Here is a 21,694-nt window from a genome sequence, read left to right on the forward strand (position 1 = left end):
ATTCTTTTATTACGGTCAGTGGAAAGGTGCCTCGTGAGAAACGGGGCTTACATCATCAAAAAGCATTTTGGTTAGGGTTTGGTATCTATTTATAGGCTTCGCTTTCTCTCTTTGTATTAGCATAAACACGTCCATTTCTCACTCTTTTCGATGCAGGGAGAAGCCATGAGAGAGCTCCATAAAAGAGCAAATCACACCAGGAAGCCAAAGAAGGTACAAAGTATTTGCTTGTGTTATTTTACTTCCAACCCACCTCTGTTTTTTCATGAGATTGAACATAGGCTGAATACCATTCGGGAGAGATTGGTGGAGATTGATGAATCCTCTAGAGGTATCTGTGTTTTCCCCCGTATTGGTATCTGGGTCTACGGAATGGTAACCCTTTGCTCAACTTGTTTACAACGAGAAGTAGATAGAGTAAGTGATAGAATGATCCAGGAATTAAGATTTACAAATTATCTAGTCATTCCAATTGATATTTTGTAAATTCTATAATTGGTTATCATCACTTGCCCACAAACTTGATTTACCGGTCTTTATTTTCAACATTCTCAAGGTAAATCGGGTATACCCATCAAAAAAAAAATCGGGTATGTTGCCATATAAAATTGATATGGAGGTCTTTGTTTCAACATCCTCTAATGACACACTTGAAGATGAATTTGAGAGACGCCACACATTTTTATATTTCTCAGAAGAGAAAATGAGTCCACAATTGTTTCTCATGTTTCCAATGGCATGTCATAGATTTGTTTGATTCTATTGAGAATCTAAACATTTGAGGTACCTTAACTTTTCTTCAACTACTATTACATAATGTAGAACCGGGTTATCTGATTAGTATGCCAGGATGGCTCTCGGAGAGTTAAGAAACTTGGTAGACTTAATTGGAGAGTGTGACAAATACCAAGGAAGAGACGAATGCCGACTTGAAGAAAAAACAGCACCGAAGAAAGTATTGATGATGCCCAAGTTAGAGGAGTTGATGAGCAGGTACTATTCACATTTCAAGTTGGAGAATGTGACAAATGCAAAGGCACTGATGCTGACTTGAAGAAAAAATAGCCTTCAGAGTTAAATTTGGATTGGAGCGATGAAAGTAATGATAATTCCTGTCATGGGGGAGTTGTTGTGGAGGTGATTGTAGGCCTCGAGCCTCACACCAACCTCAAATTCTAAAGCTATGATCCAAATTGGGTCACTTTACCTTGTATTTAATTTTAAAGAAAAAGGAAACCTCAAATATGTTTTCTCTCCATTTACTTGTTCTCTCTTACCACCTTATTTGTTCCATTCAGATCAGTTTGTTCTTACTGAATTAAGCAAGGAGGATAGAAATCCGCATATTCTTTAACTTATATTGTTTGCAAACAATAGTATGATTTTCACACCAAATTTAGACCCTTTTTTGAGAATTCGCCAACCATTTGATTACAAATCTATGGTTCCTGTTAAAGTATTTAAACCATTTATTTTCTATTAGCCCATGTTAAATATATTGCAACAAAGTCTGTGTAACTAATTATGGTTAAAGTGAGCCAAGAAATCTTATTATTCCAATTCTTTATATAAATGCCTACCATCCTAGGGCTGGCAATTTCACCCGTAAAAATGGGGATCCACCCCGCCCCGTGCGGGGCGGGGATCCACCCCGCCCCGTGCGGGGCGGGGATCCCCCGACTTGAACGGGGGACGGGGACAACAAGATTCCCCGGACCAGGGACGGGGATGAAGGTGGCCCCACCCCGCCTCAATATACAAGTACCATTTATTTTTATGCCCAAACATCCATTTCAGTGTTTCTACTTTTTAGGCATTAGAATCCTTTTTAATCATTTGACTCCTATAATCTGTTTTGGACACCCATCGGTTCTCAAAATGACAAAAACCAAAATAAACGGAGCCTTATTAAAGATGTAATAATTTGATTCCAATAATATGTTTGCTGGTATGGGGCGGGGATGGGGATTAGATATTCCCCACGGGGACGGGGACGGGGAATGCAACATCCGGCCCCAACCCGCCCCATTGCCAGCCCTTAACCATCCATACATTCTCAAAATGCCATTCTAATAAAAATGTAAATTTGCCACCAATTTAGTCTATTTCTTTTCAGAAATCCCTTAGCCATTAGATTACAAATGTGTGGATCCTGTTAAAATACTTCAACCATTTATTCTTTAAATGACTCTATTTAACTAAATTATATTTATTCTAGGATGACATATCCTTGGAAATCAATCCTCATATATGATGTGAATGTCTATCACTGGTTCAATGGACTAAGCTAATTTCATCCTTTCACTTTATATTTAGGGTTGAGCCAAAAACAAATTGTATCCCAATGCCGAACAAGGATCTTGTTCTCAAGATTGAAGTGTGTAAAAATCAATGGCTTGAAAAGGTTTGCATATTCTAAACAAATGTTCAATAGGAACATGTGAAACACAAGCAGAATGTTCTTTGTAGAATTTAAACCTTCCTATTTAGGCCCTGTTTGTTTTGGATTTTGAGAATGATTTTGAGTCCAAAACTGATTATTGATAACTGATGGAAGAAAACCTCATGCACATATTTATTTGGGACTTGGTCTAAGCTCCGTGGTGTAAGTGCTTCTTGTCGCATGAAAAGCCAACAGTGTGTGCTTCTTGTGCTTGGGCTTCGGTGTCTTCTGCTGTATTAGCTATGGCCCAGGACTATGCTTTGTATGTAATAGCTTTTCTATATTAATAGAGAAACTCTGCTTTTCCATCAAAAAGCCACATTTGCAAACTAAGGCTGCACCAAGAAACCATTCATTCCTCCCGGGCTGGGCTCTCACTGTAGGGTGTCAAAACATATTTCTTATTGAGATGGTCAAAGACCCTAAGCGACTGTATGTGAAGTGTCAAAACATATTTCTTAGTGGGGATTTCCTAGCGTCAATTCCAGGAGGCATTTTGCGGATGGGCTGTTAGATGTGAGAGCAGCCACACCGGATCCCCTTCTGAGTGAGATGGTCTAAGCCCCTTCGCAACTAACTTTTTTGCATTAATATCAGCCTTTACTGTTTCTTTGAAGCTAGCCATAACTTCTTATCTTTGTTAAGAGTACTGGAAGAGATATATTCGGCCTCTTTTCTTGCCTGAGCCAGACCCCTCTAGTGTTTTACGAATACCCTTTTACACTACTAGTGGATGGCCAGCCTAAGGAAAAGGGGAAGAAAATGTGTGAATTTGGGTGGAATCGCACTACCAACTAAGGGCCAAGGACAATCTTTTGGGGAAGTGAATGTGTTAATTTGGGTGGAATCGAATAAAGAGAGAACAATCCACTTTTGAGTTTAAAAAAAAGAGATTCTTCTTAGCAAAGCTCATATCCATCATCAGACACCCCAAGCCTAAAGAGGAGGGCACTTAGACAATTCACTTCTAGTCAAAAAAGAAAAAGAGAATTTTTCATGTCCATCATCACTCACCCTAGAGTGAATTTGACCTAAAGCAGAGAGAATATGATTCTGTCCTTTTCCCAGACATGGTTTTATTGTTCTTCAAGTGAGATTAACACACATTTGCAAAGATGGATTCAGTGTTTGATCATTTGAGATCATCCACGTAGTGGGACCTACCTTAATCCACCTTTACCAAAAATCACAATTGATCAAATAAAGTGTATTTTAATTGAATACCCTTTATCTGTGGGACCTACCTTAATCTACCTATACCAAAAATCATGATTTTAAAATTGATTAGAGAGGTAAAGGACATTTTGGTCAAAATTTGTTCAATACACTATTTAGGGACCTTTTGAAAATACTTTCCAAAAAATTATAAATCTTTGTCAATTTCAAAATTTCCAATGACTAATTAAGAAATAGCTTGCAAATTAGAATTTATAGGCAAAACCCCCCATAATAATGTGGGTGTTTAAACAGGTCCCAGTACTCTCCCCTAACTAATCTTTGGTTTCATAATTCAAACAAGAGTAAATCACAATACTTATTTCACTTTATAGTCTAATTGGATGCACTATAAAGCTACCTGGTGATAAAATTTTGGAGGATTGCTAAGTTGTTTGGCAAGATGCACATCAAACACAAAACACAATGACCAAGGGTGAAAAATTAGTTCTATAATGTTCAGATGAATCAGATGATTCTTACTATTTCTTTAGATGTGGCTAAAAACCTTGTGACCCAAATGGTAAATACGAAGGAGGAAGGAAAAAGAAGAAGAAGAAAAGCTACACCAAGAAGCCAAAACCCTTAGGGGCCGTTTGGGTACGTGGATTTTAGAATCCAGGTTTTTAGTTTGAAAACAGTGTAAAAGAGGGTTCATGATCAAGCTGTTGTATGCTGTCCTGACAGCGTTTCTTGGATTTTAAGTGAGAATTCAGGTTCTAAAAATCTCTCCCGCATCTTGAGATTTCTAAAACCTGGAAGTATGGGAGGATCTGCTACTCTCTTGCTGACGAAAAGAAGGGCAAGAAGTCAAAAATGACAGCTGGTCCTCTTCTTCTCTTGTCTCTTAGCTACAATTTTGAAGAAATCCCGGATTCTAAAATCCGCGTATCCAAACGGCCCCTTAAAGAGGGAGAAAATCAAAGATCTCCAAAGATGCCCTCTCCACACCCGCCCAGGCTAGCCTATTCGCACCACTCTTTGTCTATCCTTAATATGCTGAAAACACACTGGGAAATTCGCACTTATTCCTAAATCTCGTCAATCATGGGCGCAAATCTCTAAGGAAAAGGATAGCTCTCATCCATCCACCAAATGACATTAAGAGAGTCTCCCTCAACTATCAACCTTCCCAGGATGCTGCTATAAAAAATCATAATGCCATAGCGAACTCAAACTGCCCTCAATTCCGCCTCATTAGAATCTGTGATCCTAATAAGGTCAGAGAAAGAGGGGCCCATCTGTCCTTGAGCACTCCTTCAACTCCAACAGGCTCTAGGTTACTAAGATTCAAGCTATCAAAGTTGAGCTTCAGCAACCCGGAACCAAGAGGGATCCTATGAAGAGTAAGCCACTACAACAGTTTTTTCTCTAGCACCATCTTAGATCTAAGCTCGAAACAAGCCTCAAGCAAGGAAGAATCTTCACCTAGAAATGATGAGCGAAATAACCTTCATAAAGATGAAGATCAGACTTTGAGCCGAGACTTGTGGGAATTGAACTTCACCATCTAAAACCACCTTAAATTTTGCAATTATTTTACAAGAAACTTCTTTTATTTGCTTCTATTATTTGTATAGGGAAATGATGTCAGCACAATCATGTTTTGATAATTGCACTAATCATCTTGTCTTTTATTCCTTAAAGAGTCCGTCGGTGTTATTGAAGTTCCCAAATTGCTCTTACAAACCCACTAAAAATTAAAAGACGAACTGGGTTTGTGCAATTATCAAAATGTGGTTGTGCTTATATCATTTCCCTTTGTATATGTTGAGTTCCTATGTTTCTCTATTAGCTAGCCTTTCATAATTATTTTCTTTTTTCTATTTCTAACTGACCAAATAGTAAAGAAATATGAAAAATTAATAACAAAAACCTCCAAAAGGCCATCATAACCACCCCCTTACGTTTGTGATAGGGTAAAATACGGTATAACCGTAGGATCATGCCACATGTCCATAATTATCCCTAAAAGATCTCTCATCATTACTTATCATGACCATTCTCTATTATCTATAAAAGGGAATAATCAAGCGGCGTACGTTATTAACTTTCTATGACGGCCAACATTGTACCTAATCCAAGAAACTGAAACTTTTTTCCTCAAATGATGAGGAGAGTCCACGTGGCACACGACAAAAGAGGTTGCATGTACGAGAGACAAGCTTATATACGGAGAAACAACAACAAGAAAGGGACTGGAATCGACAAAGAGATCCCCATCTCCAAAAACTAGGAAAAAACCAGAGGAACATTCCCCACCATTAAAGAATGGCCTTAATTGCCAATTAAAACTAGGATAACTACTAGAAAGGAAGTGTAAGAGGTGTCAGGCGCCATTACTCTCCTTCCCCCGGACCCTACTCCCTCCTTAGATCACTCACACCCTATAAAGAACTCGTAGTTGAATCTAGTAATCTAGTTACCCATCCCATTATCTTGCTAGTTCATTTATTTGGTTAAGGCTGAAATCTGACTTGGGTGTCGAAGTGGTTGTCCTGGACCAAGCCCAGACCCTCTTCATCTGTGATTGTAGGTATCAAGCGGAAATTCACTATCGGCCGCACGATCACAGATCCGGATTTTGGCATCATCAGTTTGTCTCTTGCTAAAAATACTTCATTTCCACCTTGAAAAGACAAACAAGAGGGGTGGAAATGGAATCATATTTAGCAACAGCCAAAAGAGAGGGTGAAAGTGTCATTTCCGTATGAACACGATAGGCGATAGCAATCTCTTTGTGGTACGTTTCTTATAGATAAGAGTGGGCCGCTGGGCCCCAGGTTGTTGACTCCCAGAAGCAGTCCATGTTTTTATCCTGCCTGAAGACCATGGTTTAAAATTTCGACCGTGGGGACCGAAACCGAAACTTTCCGAAATTCAATTTTTCGCCATATTTCGATAATTTCGGTCCGAAATTTCGATTTAAGTACATTATTTATTAAAAAATAAAAGTGTCACAAAATTTCGGCCGAAATTGAAATTCCGAAATTTCAAAATTTGGGTCCAGAATTTGGAACCAAATTACCAAATTTCGGTTTTTGGTGGGTCCGAAACGGTTACCCGAAACCGAAATTTTAAACCATGCTGAAGACAATACATAGACTGTTGGAAAGTAGTGATTAGAAAAGAATCTGAGAAAGAAATTTGTATATGGTGGGCTGTGATTTGATGCATAGCGGCCCATCTCTATCGATATGGACCGTCCATTTAGTGGGCCCTTTGTTGAATGATTAGGATTGCCTGATCATTTCTAAATATCTTCTACAGCTTTCCTGATTTGGTCAAGGTGGGACCCACCAAAATGCAGTACAGGTGTATTGCATCATAATATGATGGGACACGGCACATTAGAGATCTGTTTTATACTTTTATACCTTCAATTCAATACTCACTAGCAAAAAGAAGAAAAGGTGAACAAAAAGGGTGAAAATATAATATCCAACCCAATTGGTTTTTGTTGTTGTTGATTAAATTTGGGTGTGGAAAAATGGTAGCATCTGGGTTAGTTGAACTGGTGAAGGATGAGCTTCCTTTTCAGGAAGATGAAGCTTTTATTCTGTCTGAAGATGTGAGAGCTGGTCTTGTTCTTGTGGACATTATTAATGGTTTCTGCTCTGTTGGAGCTGGCAATCTGGTAATTATAACTGCACTCTACAACCCCTGTTGCATTTTTCTATTTTCAAGATTTGTTGGTTCTGATTTTGATGTTAGATGTTTCTTTCATGATGAAAAATTAAGCTGGCTTTGGTTTTGGAAAAATGATATTGTTAATGGCTTCCAAATAAAGCCTTAGTGCCCCATGTTCAATTAAATTTACATAAACAATACCTTTTCATGGCATCCAAAGAGGCCTTTAGTCTACTTTGCACAAGGATGATAAACATTAAGTTTGGATTTATGAAATTCTTGTCTTAATTTTTTTTGGCAGGGGGATTTATGAGCTTATATTTTAATTTTGTGATAAATAGCTGGATTTATTTATTTTACTACTGGGTTTTGCTTATTTTCAGGCTCCAACAGAACCCAATAAACAGATCTCTGGGATGATAGAGGAGTCTGCAAGATTGGCCAGGGAGTTCTGTAAGAGGAATTGGCCTGTTATTGCTTTCCTTGATTCTCATCATCCTCATAAACCTGAGCCTCCATACCCACCTCACTGTATAAATGGATCTGGTGAAGATAATCTAGTTCCAGGTACTTGGTTTTCTTTTTTCTTTTTCTTTTTCTCTATATTTTTTTCTGTTTCATAGCTATGTTTTTTATGGTTGAGAATTGGCAGCTAATTTGGGAGTCAATGACTGGATATGTATGGGGAATGATACTATGATATGATTGCAATATGAGATTATTTAAGCATGATATGCATTGTTCATCTGGTAGCTCCCCTGTTTGACTTTAACCATATTCCCAAAAAAAAAAAAAAACACGGCCTTCAAATTAATCTCAAACTCATACCCTTTGAAAAAGACATGGACTCAAACATGACTCACCCTTCTCAAGAGCATGCAATTCTGCTTATTGTCACACTTGGCATGGGGTAGATCAGTTGTTTGGGTCATTCAATGTATAAATATCTACCTTGACCAATTTAGCACTGATTTTGAGTCCTAGTTAGTAGAGAACTTTGAGCAAAATTGAGCCTACGAATCAGCTGATCACAGATTTTACTACTTGGTGAAACTCACTGAGACAAACTTTTAATTTCGATTAGTATGAACATTGTGATAATTGCATTGCATATGCCATGAAATACATTGGGTAAATCTACAAATTTATAACTGTACTTTTGATGTAATAAATGTAAAAAACAAAGAGTGATGTATCCTACAGTTCGATCAACTTCAGAGTGGACAGAGCCCTGTAATTCTCAACTCTGATCATCATTTCTCAGAGTCAAAATCGGACTCATTAGGAATTGAGTTAACCAGGCTCTCAAACCATGGAGGGATGATCTTAACAATCAGAATGAAACAACCAATTACTCCAAAAGCTTAAGCTGTTGGAGATGGCGCTATTTAATATTTTATACTTTAACATTCCCCCTCACGTGTGGCCCCTCTCTTTAGGGTTGGCCTACACGTGGCACATGTGGCCCCTCTTTTGGGTTGGCCATTACATGTGGATTTTTAACATATGGAGTTTTGAACTCAGGACCTTTTGCTTTGATGCCATATGAAACAACCAATTACTCCCAAAGCTTAAGCTGTTGGAGATGGCGTTATTTAATCTTTTGGTGTGACTTTTGGCTTAAAAGTAAATCTACTGTGAGGCCTACCAAATGAGCAGTCCAGCTTATGCTAATGTCATCTCATATCCCTATCATGTGGCTTAAAGGTAAATCTACTTTGAAGAACAAAGTTAATCCTTCCTCCCTAACCTGCAATGACATTATCTCGTTCTATATGCTTTTTGTTCGCTTCTAATGAGGCCTATTATATGCTTGACTTTCTGTGATGTTTCGCATACATTTCCTCTTTACTCTCCTTGCCCTTGGTGTTTTTCGCTTCCCATATTTTCTCTTTTCTAGACCCTCGCCTCCCACTTCTGCTTCTGCTTCCCACATCGCTTCTCCACAAGCTTCCCTCTCCGGAAACTATGGTCTTGTCTATGGCTCTTATTCCTCTCATCACCGTGCTGAGTCAAACGCAGCATCTGGGACTTAAAGCCTACCGTTTAAAGCCTACCGTCTAACTGAAACCATGACTGCTGAGCCTACTGTCCAGCTTCTAGGATCTAGTCTCAAACTTCTACATTTTAGCTCTTTGTAATTTGCAGCTCTGCAGTGGCTGGAGCAGGAACCGAATGTAACAATTAATCGCAAAGATTGCTTTGACGGGTTCATCGGTTCAATGCAGAAAGATGGCTCTAATACTTTTATCGATTGGGTGAAAACCAATGAAGTCAAAGCTGTAAGTATTTCTTGCATTCTGATCAAAGTTCCACTCTATGTTCCATTTGGAAAAGATCAAAGATTTCCATTTTGTGAGTTCCTTTTAAGTGTGAATCCAATATTTGGAAGATCTTCAGTTGCATTAAATGATGAAATTTCCTCAGTTTATCAGTCCATGTGGTTGCCGGTGGATATGCCAATTACTGGTTCTGACTTACATTATATTCTGAAGATTTTGGTGGTAGGTGTATGCACAGATATCTGTGTGTTGGACTTCGTGTGTAGCACATTATCTGCGAGAAATGCTGGTTTGCTGCCCCCTTTGGAAGATGTTGTTGTGTATTCGCTAGGTTGCGCTACATTTGATTTCCCAGTTCATGTTACCAGGAATACTAAAGGAGCTTTGGCCCATCCCCAGGTACTCTAAATTAATCTGAGTATGCATGTGTAACTGTTTCTTTCATATTACTCTGTCATGTGTTATGCATCTCCATTTTCAAAGTAACTACAGATAGATACAGCTAATAAGTAACTTCAGATAGATGCAGCTAATAAGTTTTTTTACAATATCATGGTGAATATAATTCATTCAAGAGATATACACCATAAGCTAAGCCCTTGTTCATTTTGGTGGGCAAGCAAGGATGCGAAGTTCAGACTTTGGACTGATTTTTAGTCATGAGGTTAGTCGTCTGTGATAGGTTGGTTTTTTACAATTTCAAAGGAGATTTCTTGACGTGTTTTTAGTTGTGTCTGTATACTTCTTTGGAACAGAGAATTATGCCGTATCCTCTCCGTCTGCTAAATTCCATATTTGTGTTTCCTTTCATGTTGGTTATGGTGGTTTGTTGTCACCAAAAGGAACATACTAATTCTCTTTAAGGTAATGGGTGTATGAAACAAAAACAAAATATCTTAAATGTTTTTTTTTTATAGGTAAGATGGGGTTAGGCAAGACCCATACCAGTGTATTAATATTTAAAAAAAAAGATATTACAATCAAGGGCACAAAGCACCACCCCTATCCCTAGAGACCATAACTAAAAGAAAAGGGGGAACAAAGGATCTCAGGCGATCCAAAGTCTTGAACTAACCTTACAGACAATAACTAGGGGAAATGGAGAAAACAATGGGTTCCTAATGATCCAATATATGTTGTGGATGGAAGCTCAACACTCAATGGGCTAGCTTGATGGATACATATTGGGATCTTTGGAAGCGTCTTCGGTAGGGAGTGCAGGGATACTTCTTCTTTGGAAACTCCTGCCATGGCCACCTTCAGGGTCGTTGTGATCCATCAACAATTCATCTTATGAGGCATCTTGGGCTTTGGTGGGACTGGTCCTGATCTCATTATCCTTGTCATCAGCCTCTATCTCATCCTCTTCAGAGGATTGTGAGTTTTCAATTTCCCCTGGGCAGACTTCTCATCCCTTGGACTTTCTTTTATCTCCATTCTTGTTTTTTAACGTTATCTCTTGTATCTTTTTGTTTTTAACAACAGGGTGTAGAATAAAATGTGTACTAATTCAAAGAAATTAGATAATATGAATGTACATGTATGTTCATATGTCACTGCAAGCACCCTTGAAGCCTTGAAGGTGAGCTATGTTGACTGCAACAGCTCCATAAGTCTTGGCTTCGGGAGACATATTACTCAAACTACCCTCAAGCAGAGTCACATATATTTTGGACATTTTCGAAACTATCACACCATTTTGCTATTTTTTGATAAAATGATGTAATCCCGAATTTTTTCAGACTTCTAAAAATCATCAAGATTTTAAAACTGAATTTTGTTAAATTCATATTTAATTCTTTTTATTTATGGTCCTGATTTTGTTCTTAATTTTTATATTTTAAAAATATTTTTTCTACTGTTTTCCGATATGAAATTAACAAAAAATTTTGAAATATCCCTAGATACACCCTTCCTAAGAAATTCCAGAGACAAATATTTGTGCCTATGCTCACAAGCATATAACATAACCAAAGACATCCAGAAAGGATTGTGGAACTTCAGTAACCATCATATATTTTCTGTCTTGCTGGTTTATGAGTATGCACGATATCTACTTCTGAGACCTTGAATACTGACCTGTCAGCGCACTACAGATGCCACTTCTTAATGGTAGTTGGAGCCTCACAATCGTGCAGGGACTTGGGCAACCCTTTCTCTGGGATTCAACCAAGCCAAACTCAATTTGAACTCTTGATATAGTTTTGCCTACCCATCAGAGTCTGTATACCACATGCCAACTGATGGGGTCCAAGTGCAGTTGGAACCTAGGAGGTGCTGGTGGAAGTCCCTGATTGGTCCAGACAGCATACCTAGCACCAACCTAAGAAGAAAATTTGAAGCTTTATCTATTTTACCCCACCTTTTGTTAGTTTTCGAAAAAGAAGGAAAATCTTAAGAGGAATTTGATGGCATTTCCAATCTTCCTCCATTCTTGACTCTAAATCTGACCCGGGCGGTCCTCAGAGGTATGTGGGGGTGCGATTGAAAGCCTCATCAGCCACATCGGATTATCGGCCATATAAATTCTGCAATTACATATTAATATCCAAAAATATGATTCTGGAGCAAAATCCGATTAACCCATGAGCCTATTTGTTTATCATGATCTGTTTAACCGATGCAATGTATTGTACAAGTGATAGATGACAGGTATATGTAAACATGTGCCTTCTCCTAATTGTTTCTTGTTTCACTTCAGGCATTGATGCATCACATAGGGCTTTATATGGCCAAGGGAAGGGGAGCCAAGATAGTTGGAGAGGTGTTGATTGATCCACTGAAGGAGCTGTGATTTACATGCCAAACATGACTACCAGTGTTTACTGTTTAATCTGTTGATATGGGTTTGTTGTCTTTTAGCTATTCAACTGCATTATTATAAATTAAGGAACATGTAAAACATCTACAAACAATGGGAGCTCTAGAAAAGCACAGTTTGAAAATTATCATAAAAAAATAAAAAGTTAGCAGTGTTCACTGTTTTATTTGTTGTTATGGAATGTTACCCTACCCGGTATTCTTTCCTTTGCACGGAAAAAAGAAGCAATATTATAAGAAAAGAATGGGAGGAATCAGCCCTTTGCTTATGGTGAACCAGAAACCCATAACACCATTGTGGTAATTCATCTTGCCACCCCTTTTTTTGTCTTTAGTGGCTGGGGGGTTCAGTGAGGAAGCTTTTGTGATGACAATGGATTGGTGGGAGAAGTTGATACAGTGGGAAGGGTCTGGATCAATGTAGCTGTGTTTCTTGGGATTCGGAAAAGTAGTAAGTAGATGTAAAGACCTAAATTTAATTGTTGTATATTTTAATTATTTGATGAATCCTTGACTCTCTGGTTGGAGAGTAGGATGAAGAAAAATCGAGAAATACCTTCTCAACAAGGATCGAACAAGAGGAGCATAAAAATGTAATGCAAAGAACACAAACACACAAGAAATAAATAAGTTTTGCGTAGTCCGACAGTGCCTATGTCTACAGGAGAAGAGCTTCACTATTTCTATCTAGGGTTACAAACTCTCTTCTTCATGGCAAAGAAAACACAGGAAAAAAATAAACCTTAATACCAATAACTCCAAATGTGGCTCATATATCAACGCCACTGCATAGAAGATATTAACGAAATACCCTTTAGCGGAAATCCGAAAATTAAATTTTCCTTTTGAGGTGCTGTCCCTGGGAACTTTGGCAGGGACAGCTCGACTTGTGTGTGCAGTGCACATTAGTTCGTTCAGCGTCCTCTATAATGCTAGAGTACAAGACAAATAATTACCTAACCAAGTCATTCCTTATTTCGTTACTATGAATCATCGATCAAATGATTTTTTGATTTGAAAACAAAATTATTATTGAAGCAGAGCAAGAGCCTCTAGCTCAATGGTCAAGGCTTTGTTCTTCAACCCGGAAGTTCAATGCTTCAATCCCAAGCTTACCTGCCAAAAAATAGAACCTTATCTTTCTGGAGGAGCTCAGAGAATATTTTGAGTGTCTTTCTTATTTTATTTTATTATCTTAACATTTATAGGGTCAATTGTGAGAGATGAGCAAAAGAGGGAGAAGCTTGAGGGATGGGACCCACCTTAGGGTGTATTACTTTTTTCACTATTTTTTAGGAATTTCTGAAGCTACCTCCAATCACACTAACTCAAGCCTCTCTGGCTCTCCATCTCCCTCCTAGAGGCCCACAAATATTCCATGGAATAGCTTTTCATGGTTGCCAAATATTGGCTACATGAATGTAAATAAAATGGAAGGGTATTTTTGTATTTTGCCACTATCGAATATGACATGAGACACTTAAGAGGACCCACAACTTGTGTCTATGTCTCATCTTCCGATGGTGCAACTCAGGTCGGGTTCGACCCGGAAAAAAAAAAGTTGTGTCGGGTTTAGGTTGAGTTTTCCCAACCCAGGTTGAGTTCGGGTTGAGGGCTTGGGCAACCCGACCTGAGTGAAACCTGATCTTTTTTAACAAAAAAATTTTGTAAGCTTAAAATGTCGGGTCGCATTGGGTTGAACTCGAGTTCGGGTTGGAAAAAAGGGTTCCTCTCGTCGGGTTGGAATTCGGGTATGGTAGGGAAGAAAAAAGGTTCCTCGGGTCAGGTCCGGTTGGACCCAACGTGTTTGACTTACGTATTCAGAAATAGGGTTTTTCCAGTAACTTACACATAAAAAAAAGTAAAAAATCCACCGTTGAATATTCGGAAAAGTTGGAGCGGGGCCCACGTGTTTGACTTACGTATCCCACTTATTTCCATACAAAGACTTTGAGAATGAATGAAGGGCGCCCATGAATGAATGAAAGAAAAATGCAAAAGAAATAAGACCCATCTGATTTTTAGATGTGTTGATTATGATGGCAGCAGAGCTGATTAAACTGTTGAAGTTAGAATTACCCTTTGTTGAAGAAGAAGCTTTTGTTCTACAAGAAGATGTGAAAGTTGGGCTTGTTCTTGTGGACGTTGTCAATGGCTTCTGTACTCTTGGATATGGAAATCTGGTAATTATAATAACACACCCTACTTATCTGTGTAATAGGATTCTTGTTGGGTGTTTTTATAGATATCATTTTGATTGGCTTTACCTTCATTATGATGAGAATCAAAGAAAATGCTTGTTGTTTATGTCTCATGTTTTGTGAAGTTCAGATAGAAATTTTCCTTGGGGTCTATTTTTGTATAAGATGTGAATTTTATTGTTGGGTTTTTTAGATTTCATTTTGATGGGCTTTATTTTTATCATGATGAGAATCAAATAAAACGATTTTGGGCTTGTTGTTTATGTATCATGTTTTGTGAATCTTAGGGAGTAGTTTTCCTTGGGGTCTAGTTTTGGATAAGATATGAATTTTCTTGTTGGTTTTTTTTAAGGTTTCAATTTGGTTTGGTTCTCTTTCCTTTCATCATGATGAGAATCAAAGAAAATGATTCTGGGCTTGTTGTTTATGTCCCATGTTTTGTGAGTTCAGATTGGGGTCTAGTTTTGGATAAGATATTAACTTTTGATTTCCTGATTTTTTTTTTCAAAGCTTTGTTTTTGGGTGTCCTTTTTATTTGCTGGTAGAAAATGAGGGATTGATTATTTATGTATTTTTTATTTTTATTTTTTTTTCATTTATTTATTTATGAGGTCATGGGTTTGGTAGATTGCAGCCTTCAACACAAGCGAACGCTTTAGTTTTGGATTTTGTTGATGTTGCTTTTGCTTTTTGGTTGATACAATTTGGGTATTGGTTTCCCAGTTTTGTAAACTTACTTGCTCTTAACAGAGCCCAGGTTTTGGCTTTTTGTTTATTTGGATAATCTTGTCTTCTCTTTGGGTGATTGTAATTGTTTCCTTTTATGTTTCAACCAAACAGTCACAGAGGAAACAATGTTTGGTTTTGGTTTGGGTGTTCTGAATTTTTTTCTTATTGGAGGTAGAAATCGGTTCTGTCTCAGTTTTATCTCTGTGTTTCTCCTAATTGCAGGCTCCAACAGAGCCCAATAAACAGATATCTATGATGGTCAAGGAGTCTGTAAGGATTGCCAAGGGATTCTGTGAGAGAAAATTGCCTGTTTTTGCTTTCCTCGATACCCATCATCCCGATAAACCTGAACCCCCATATCCACCACATTGTATAATTGGAACAGGAGAAGAAAATCTAGTTCCAGGTACTTATCATTTTTTGTTGTTCTATTCTACTGTTCCTTACAAACTTGTTTTGAGTGAATCACTCTGAATCTACAAGATGATGAGTGTCCGATTTGTTCTGAGCTTTCCTTATTACCTTTTTATTGTAATCTGCTGCAGCACTCGAATGGCTGGAGAAGGAACCAAATGTAACAATTAGACGCAAAGATTGCATTAATGGGCTTGTGGGTTCAATGGAGGAAGATGGCTCTAACACTTTCATAGATTGGGTGAAAACTAAAGAGATCAAAGTTGTAAGTATTTCACTTTTGACTGCATGCCGAAAAAAACCAAAATGTTTCCAAGTTGTAAATTTTTAAAATGTAAATTCAAAGTTGATACCTTTTTAGGTGATCTTGAATTTGGTTTCATGATTTGGCATTTCTTAGATTAGGCATTTCTGTCTAAATGGTTGTTGCTTCCAGTAAATCAATATTAGTTTTACAGGCCATGGCTCTATTGTTCTAATTAACATCAAATTGTGAAGATTTTGGTGCTAGGTGTATGTACAGATATCTGTGTCTTAGACTTTGTGTCTGCCGCACTATCTGCAAGAAATCGTGGTATCTTGTCCCCTTTGGAAGACGTGGTGGTGTATTCGAATGGATGTGCTACGTATAATCTCCCAGTTCAAGTTGCAAGGAATATCAAAGGAGCTTTAGCCCATCCCCAGGTACTGTAAATTGATCTCAATGTATGCTTTTATAACGATAGACCATAAGATAAATGCTATGTTAGCACACTTTAGAACAAATGCAAGGTAACAGTACAATTTTACATTTTTGTAGAGATGGCTTGGAAGTGTCATATGGGATTTGCTTTGATCTTCAATTACCCTTCAAATGAGAAAATTTTGCTTCTTTGAATATTTGTTGTCATGGAAGTCTTCTCTAAAAGTGACCTTTGGTAGCATGTTGGAACAGTTCCCGTCTCTTCTTTATCCTTTTGTTTTTAATTTACTGATTTTTAATAGTAGAACAAAGTTCTCCTCTTGTTCGAGATTCCAGCAGTTTTGTTTTCTCGAGGTTGTGTGGCAACAACCTACTTCAACTTATATTTATATGTAATTGTTATCTTGTTAGACCATTTGGCTTTGTATTGTAAATTCATTTGCAGCTATTGGTCAAAATTGGATTTAAACTGTTTATTTATTCTTTTGTCTGGTTCTTGGCATGGGAATATACACGGGTTATAAGAAAGGATTTAGTTTATAAACTTTTTAAGCTGAGTATGTGCTTATGATTATTTATGTCCGCTGATTATCTTCATTTTAAAGCCAAGCCTCTCAGTTTGGAACTTTGTGATTCTAATGCACATCTTGCAATTTATATCCTTGTTATTGTCCCTTTCCGTTGCCAAGTATAATATTATCATATAGAAAGGATCTTCATCAGTGGTCTTTGTGGTCCAAGGAAACTTTATCTGACTAATTACGTAGAGTAAACTATCGATTTATGGGAGTTACTAGTAAGTTTTTCAAGTGACCATCTGTATGATCAAACTCGTCATCCATGGAAGATATGCTCACCAGAGTCCCAACAATGTTTTGAGTTGCTTCAGAATAACTATGAAAAGTTACCTCTATTTTTCCATAGAAATGTGTTCGCTCAAGAAAGGTTCCAGAAGATATAGATCGTAAATGAGAGGATTGTTTACGGAGAAAAACAAATAAGGAGTCGCATTCATATACATGAGAATTATATACGAACAAGAAGAATCTTTGATTCTCTTTTTTAAAAAATGGAAATGGATTTCCTTGGAGTAATGAGACTTCGAATTATGAGACTTAGTAAGAAAGAATCTCAATAAATGCAAAGAGGGAGCATCTTGTATCCAGTAGCGAAGGGTTTGAACCAAGATTTCCAGATGGATAGGGTGGGGTATTAGTATATCTGAGACATGATTTAAATGTGAGAATTTGTCCTCAAAAAAGGGAAATATTGAATGAATAGATAGTATGTATATGCTATTTTGCTATTATTTTTTCTTCCAGGGAAGATACTAATCGCGACGAGAATGGAATTTCCACAATAAAGTAATTGTCCCAATGTAATTGGTATGGGTCACATAAATATAAATTACACAGATGAAGCATTTGTAGCCCTTTTTCTGGTCCCAACTTGAATTCATAGTGGCTAGTTAAACTGAAAAAGGGCTTGGACATTTGGGGGTGTGGGTTACAAGTATTAAAGCCGTCCATGCATTTATCAATCCGTACTGACTGCAAACTATAATTATATAATTAGAGTGTTAAATGGTGCTGAAAAAACTGTTACTTTTGATAGATGGAAGAAGTACGCTGGATAGAGTGCAGTGGATAACTGGAAATCTGCATTGTGTGCACAAAGAATGAATGCATTCTTCTAAAGACAATAAAGCTCCCAAAACTATTATTTTATGCCATCTATGCTAAGTTATATTCAGGGGACACATTTATTGGACAGTGCATACAATGAACTTGATGAAATCTCACTAAGTGTTGTCCTTTAGATGAGATTAAAATTGCCGACCCAGTCCTCTGCTAAATCTCTTCTGCACTAGCATTATGGGGATCCACAACGTTGTATGTCTTGTATACAACATATTTAATTCACCTTCACTAGCCCATATTAGAAATGAGATGAATTTTCTAATGGAAAGATTAAAAGTGTCATGTAAACTAGCTTTTCTTTGAATGGTAAAGCATTTTATTACTAGAAAAAAGGAGGGGAAATTACCCTGACAACTGCATTGGTTAGTACAAGGATAAAGGGACAAAACAAAGAGAAGAAAAACATTAGAGAGCTCTCGAGGGGCGAGAAAATCAAACAACTCAAGGCCTTCCCTTGTGACTCCGGCCCTTAGTAACCTATGGGCTTCACCATTCGTTCATCTCCGTACGTCCTATGGAGTCCCCTCTACTGTCAGTCTATCTAGGATAGAACTCTATGATCCTCATGCCCTGGAGAACCGCTCTCACCTCAGCCTCGTTGGAGTCCGCAATTCCAATAGGACCTGAGAAGGACCACCTCGTTGCTCCCTGCTCATCTCTCAATAGCCCTCCTATTCCTGCTGGCCCTGGTGGCCCTGGGTTACCACCAGACCTTGGAAAGCTACAATGCAAACTAGCTTTACAGTGCTTTAAACTTTATGACTCCTTGTTCCCATCTTTCTCTTATTCATCTTGCAGGGTAATATGGTCACTCACATCTTCTCCCTTATTGATAAGATCGTTCAGTCAAATTTCCCTCAATCTCCTGCTATATTCAATATTGAGGCATTTTCTGATTAATGGTGTCATTCTCTGCACACTATTCTAGATGGCACGTTGTGGAATTTATGGATACCTCTTCCTATGGGGCTGTCTACACAGCCTCTGTTGTGTCTCTATCACATAAATAGCCAGTTCTAATGTGTAATCTAACATGAAACATGTGTTCTGTTTGACTGGTTCTGTTACCCGCGTGAATTTGTGAATCTCCAGGCTAGATAATGACATCCATAGTCTCCGTTGCTGGTAAAAGTTTGTATCGGTGGAATCATGGTAATTTACATGGACAATTGAAGTGGTGTCTCTCATTTCTTAGTGTTAAATGTTAAATTCTAAGTAAATCCATACATGTGCCACCCCTTGGTGACAATTTATTGTGGTTAGGGTTGGAGATTATTCATGTCACCGTGTTCAATCTTCTTTAGGAGTGCAGATGTGTGCCAACAAATATATAAAGGTTTTTGGAGTTACAGACTTGCACACTTCTTGAAAATTTTCACACTTGTCAGGGGGCTAAATAGGCTGTAAAATTCGGATTGGTTATTAGGCTGGTTTAAATTGGTGAGATTGTAGCTGTCTTGAGGTGTTTTCAGAAATGTCTAGACATTTTTAGCTCGAGAAGAGGAGAATTCGACCATAATCTTATTTCATATGTTAAAAGTTAAAACATAATCCTAACATTTTGCTTTTGCATGTCGCACAACTAGTCGTACTGGTTCACTTGAGCTAAGTCATGCATAAAATAAAAACTTGAGCGCTTGCCATCTCGTGAATAATGGGTTGGATTTATAACATTTCCCTACTGAAAATAATGATGTTTTCTATTGCACTGGAAGCAACCACTAAGGTGACAGCTCAGCAACCACTTTAAATATATGTTTGTGATGACACCTAACCAGAACTGATCACTGATGTTTCTACTTGGCTTTCAAATGCACAAATATCATAAATAAAGAGTTTTAGCTAGGATTGTGCATGCAGAAGCGTGGTTGGCTGCTTGTTTTGTGACTAAAATTGCCCATGAAGGTATGGATGTCTATCCTTAGATGTTATCACCAACCATTATAGACCTCTGACCTCATTATGGCTTCCAAATCTATGAAGATCTCACAGTTAAGAAACTATCTTTATATTAGCATTTGAGTTAGTCCATGTCCATAAACTAACAAAAAGGGTAGACCTTGGTAACCATTTTGTTTATAGTAGAGAAACATGGAATTAATACATTATAGATTTATATCATAGATTTCTCAGTGTGCATTTTATCTTTCATAAACTTCTTTCCTTCCCTACAGTTTCATTATAATTTTATGCATATAACCTTGCTATGATTTTATATTCAATATATTAGCATATTTGGTAGCTTTAGATTGAAAATGAATCTGAATGGGATTACTCATCTGTTCAGTTTGCTATCTAAACTGTATCAGACGGAGAACCCATTTGTTTTTCACATGACCAACTCCCTTTGGTAATAGTAATTACTATTGTGTGTACATGACACTTTTTTTCATTCTTTCTTGCATGTTTCCCTGTAGGAAGTGATGCATCACGTTGGCCTTTACATGGCCAAGGGAAGGGGAGCCAAGATAGTACGAGAAGTGTTGATAGATACATAGTTGCGGTTGTGACGTACAGGGTCACTGCAACTGCCAGTGCTTGATGTTCTGATTATTGGGTTATCCTCTTCAGTAGGTTGGAATCTATTGAAACAGAAATAACTAAAGGAAATGTGTACATAGTTATAATGAAGGTTCGTTTTCACTTTCGTTACTAGTGTTTTATATTCTGATATTTGGGTTCTGTTTAGTGAATTGGAACTTGGTAAGAGAAGGAAAGAAATTTAAGAAAATGTGTACAAGTTTATTCTAATAGGGGGATGATCTGCTGTGAAACACCCATATTATCAGGAATACTCTGTAACATTGGAAGATGAACAATTGATGGAATGCTGGAATTCCCGTCCACCTCATTAGTACCACCCTCTTGCCTCTTGCCATCCTTCAATTTCAAGAATTTAGCTTGTAGATCTTGGATTGCCATCTGGATTTTCTGTATCTGATGAAACGACATGCTGAATCTCAACCAGAACTCCAAGTTCTTCTCTAGCAATTCGTCCATGTCCATTCTAAGTTTCTCTTCTGTTTTTGAAGGAGCATTTGATTCATCAATAAGTGCTAGCTTTATCTCTTCTTCTGTAGAGGGAATTTCCATGACTGCAACTGTAATTGATTCATCTTTACTTTCATCAATACTCGCATTTAGATGTTCTTAGAATTCATAATGAGGCTTGCCTGCTATGATGTGAATTTTTAGTTTCTGGTAAATGGCTACCAAAATGTTCATCCGGACTCATTTGTAAAGCAACACTTTTCTTCCGTAGAGAACAAATCTCCACATCCTTCAGAGCATTGTCACTCTCTTTAACTCCCTCACCTGAGCCATTGTTTCAAAGAGGCTGTCTGGGTTTCTCATTTCTGCTTCAGAAATCTTCCTCTGTGTCCATATAATTCCGAAGAATTGGCATGTATTCTGCCATTAAAATCTTCTCTCTGCCATTCAACCCAATTAGGAATAACTTATCTCAGTTTGGAGAATATCTTGTGTGATTCGTCGCAGTGAGAGACTAATCAGAATTCATCTCAAAATATGCCTTCACTTTATCACATTTAGACTGCAAGTCTAGGTTATCTAGTTTG

At 37.7% G+C, this 21,694-nt stretch overlaps 2 protein-coding genes across 2 annotated transcripts; both read left to right on the forward strand.

Moving 5' to 3' along the window:
* Positions 1-7,038: 7,038 nt before the first annotated feature.
* Positions 7,039-12,555, forward strand: LOC143876274 (nicotinamidase 1-like). The gene is made up of 5 exons (XM_077378008.1): positions 7,039-7,295; positions 7,672-7,855; positions 9,437-9,570; positions 9,784-9,969; positions 12,272-12,555. The coding sequence occupies exons 1-5, from the start codon at positions 7,149-7,151 to the stop codon at positions 12,362-12,364; spliced, it is 744 nt and encodes a 247-aa protein (XP_077234123.1). The 5' UTR covers positions 7,039-7,148; the 3' UTR covers positions 12,365-12,555.
* A 1,792-nt stretch (positions 12,556-14,347) lies between these two features.
* LOC143876275 (nicotinamidase 1-like) lies at positions 14,348-20,847 on the forward strand. Its single transcript, XM_077378009.1, has 5 exons — positions 14,348-14,573; positions 15,543-15,726; positions 15,866-15,999; positions 16,233-16,418; positions 20,534-20,847. Exons 1-5 carry the CDS (start codon positions 14,427-14,429, stop codon positions 20,612-20,614), a joined length of 732 nt encoding a protein of 243 aa, XP_077234124.1. The 5' UTR covers positions 14,348-14,426; the 3' UTR covers positions 20,615-20,847.
* The last annotated feature ends 847 nt before the right edge of the window (positions 20,848-21,694 follow it).

The sequence above is a fragment of the Tasmannia lanceolata genome, unplaced genomic scaffold (assembly GCF_043159265.1).
Source record: "Tasmannia lanceolata isolate RefF3 unplaced genomic scaffold, GAP_Taslan_0.1 ptg000004l, whole genome shotgun sequence".
Lineage (NCBI taxonomy): Eukaryota > Viridiplantae > Streptophyta > Magnoliopsida > Canellales > Winteraceae > Tasmannia > Tasmannia lanceolata.

Coding starts and splice junctions, on each gene's coding strand:
- LOC143876275 (XM_077378009.1), top strand. CDS start 14,427: ATGATGGCAGCAGAGCTGATTAAACTGTTGAAGTTAGAATTACCCTTT. Junction 15,727..15,865: donor AGAAGAAAATCTAGTTCCAG/GTACTTATCATT, acceptor AATCTGCTGCAG/CACTCGAATGGCTGGAGAAG. Junction 16,000..16,232: donor AAACTAAAGAGATCAAAGTT/GTAAGTATTTCA, acceptor CAAATTGTGAAG/ATTTTGGTGCTAGGTGTATG.
- LOC143876274 (XM_077378008.1), top strand. CDS start 7,149: ATGGTAGCATCTGGGTTAGTTGAACTGGTGAAGGATGAGCTTCCTTTT. Junction 7,296..7,671: donor CTGTTGGAGCTGGCAATCTG/GTAATTATAACT, acceptor GCTTATTTTCAG/GCTCCAACAGAACCCAATAA. Junction 9,571..9,783: donor AAACCAATGAAGTCAAAGCT/GTAAGTATTTCT, acceptor TATATTCTGAAG/ATTTTGGTGGTAGGTGTATG.